Raw genomic sequence first — 924 nt, forward strand, 5'->3', positions numbered from 1 at the left:
TTTTGAGCCATGTAGAACTACTTTCGTAAATACTGTAATTACTGATTTACATAGGGTTTTTTTGGGGGGGAGGGCATATAATTACTTTTTATTGAATCCTGAATACATACGGAGCAAGAAGTACAAGACATTTTTTTTTTACTGTTTAATATTTTATGAGAACATTAATTTTCAGTCAGAAACTACTGAATTATATGAGAAGACTCAACTATTAACTCATCTTTCCCACTTTACTTCTGCTTAGCTTCCAGGAAGCGCGGGATGAGCTAGTTGAATTCCAGGAAGGAAGCAGAGAATTAGAAGCAGAGTTGGAGGCACAGTTAGTACAGGCGGAACAAAGAAATAGAGACCTGCAAGCTGATAACCAAAGACTGAAGTATGAAGTGGAGGCGTTAAAGGTAACTGTGGCAGAGGCTACTTCCCTGGGTGCAGTACTGTCTAGTGCACTGGTGTTTACTAGATGAAAAATGTAGCCCTAAATGGCTTGGTTGGAAAAGGCACTTGTCAGTAAGCCTGACCACCCAAGTTTGATTCCTGAGCCCCACATGATGGAAGAGGAGAACCTTTTTCTTCAAATTGTTTTCTGATCTTCACACAGGTGCTCAAGAGCATATACTACATACACTATATGAAATATATTAATATTTAAAAAATGAGAAATGTGTTATTCAGTAGTACTAAAAGAAGCAAGCAACCAAGAATATATGTATTTTTAAAAAGCTTAAGGTAGATTTTTGAAATTTTTTTAAATCTAGAACCAATAGGTGGTTCAGAGTTTAGGAGTTTTCATAGAATTTTATGGCTGTCAGTTTTCTGCCTGTCATGTTCCTCACTATATTTTAGTTTCTATATTTTCTAAAGCTTCCTGATAATTTGTTTAGACAAATTGCTTGCCTAATTGTGTATTACCCAGAAATTATATAT

General features: G+C 35.5%; 1 protein-coding gene across 2 annotated transcripts in view; it reads left to right on the plus strand.

Annotated features, from left to right (window-relative positions):
• The window catches only part of Ndel1 (nudE neurodevelopment protein 1 like 1), a 36,014-nt gene that overhangs the window by 11,239 nt on the left and 23,851 nt on the right, over positions 1 to 924 (plus strand). For both annotated transcript variants that reach the window (XM_050162458.1, XM_050162457.1), the window contains exon 3: positions 245 to 398. In XM_050162458.1, coding sequence (XP_050018415.1) covers positions 245 to 398 — 154 coding nt within the window. The remainder of the gene's footprint in view (positions 1 to 244; positions 399 to 924) is intronic.

This window comes from Alexandromys fortis, unplaced genomic scaffold (genome assembly GCF_014885135.2).
Source record: "Alexandromys fortis isolate MF-2015 unplaced genomic scaffold, M_Fortis_MF-2015_v1.1 scaffold_84, whole genome shotgun sequence".
Classification (NCBI taxonomy): Eukaryota; Metazoa; Chordata; class Mammalia; order Rodentia; family Cricetidae; genus Alexandromys; species Alexandromys fortis.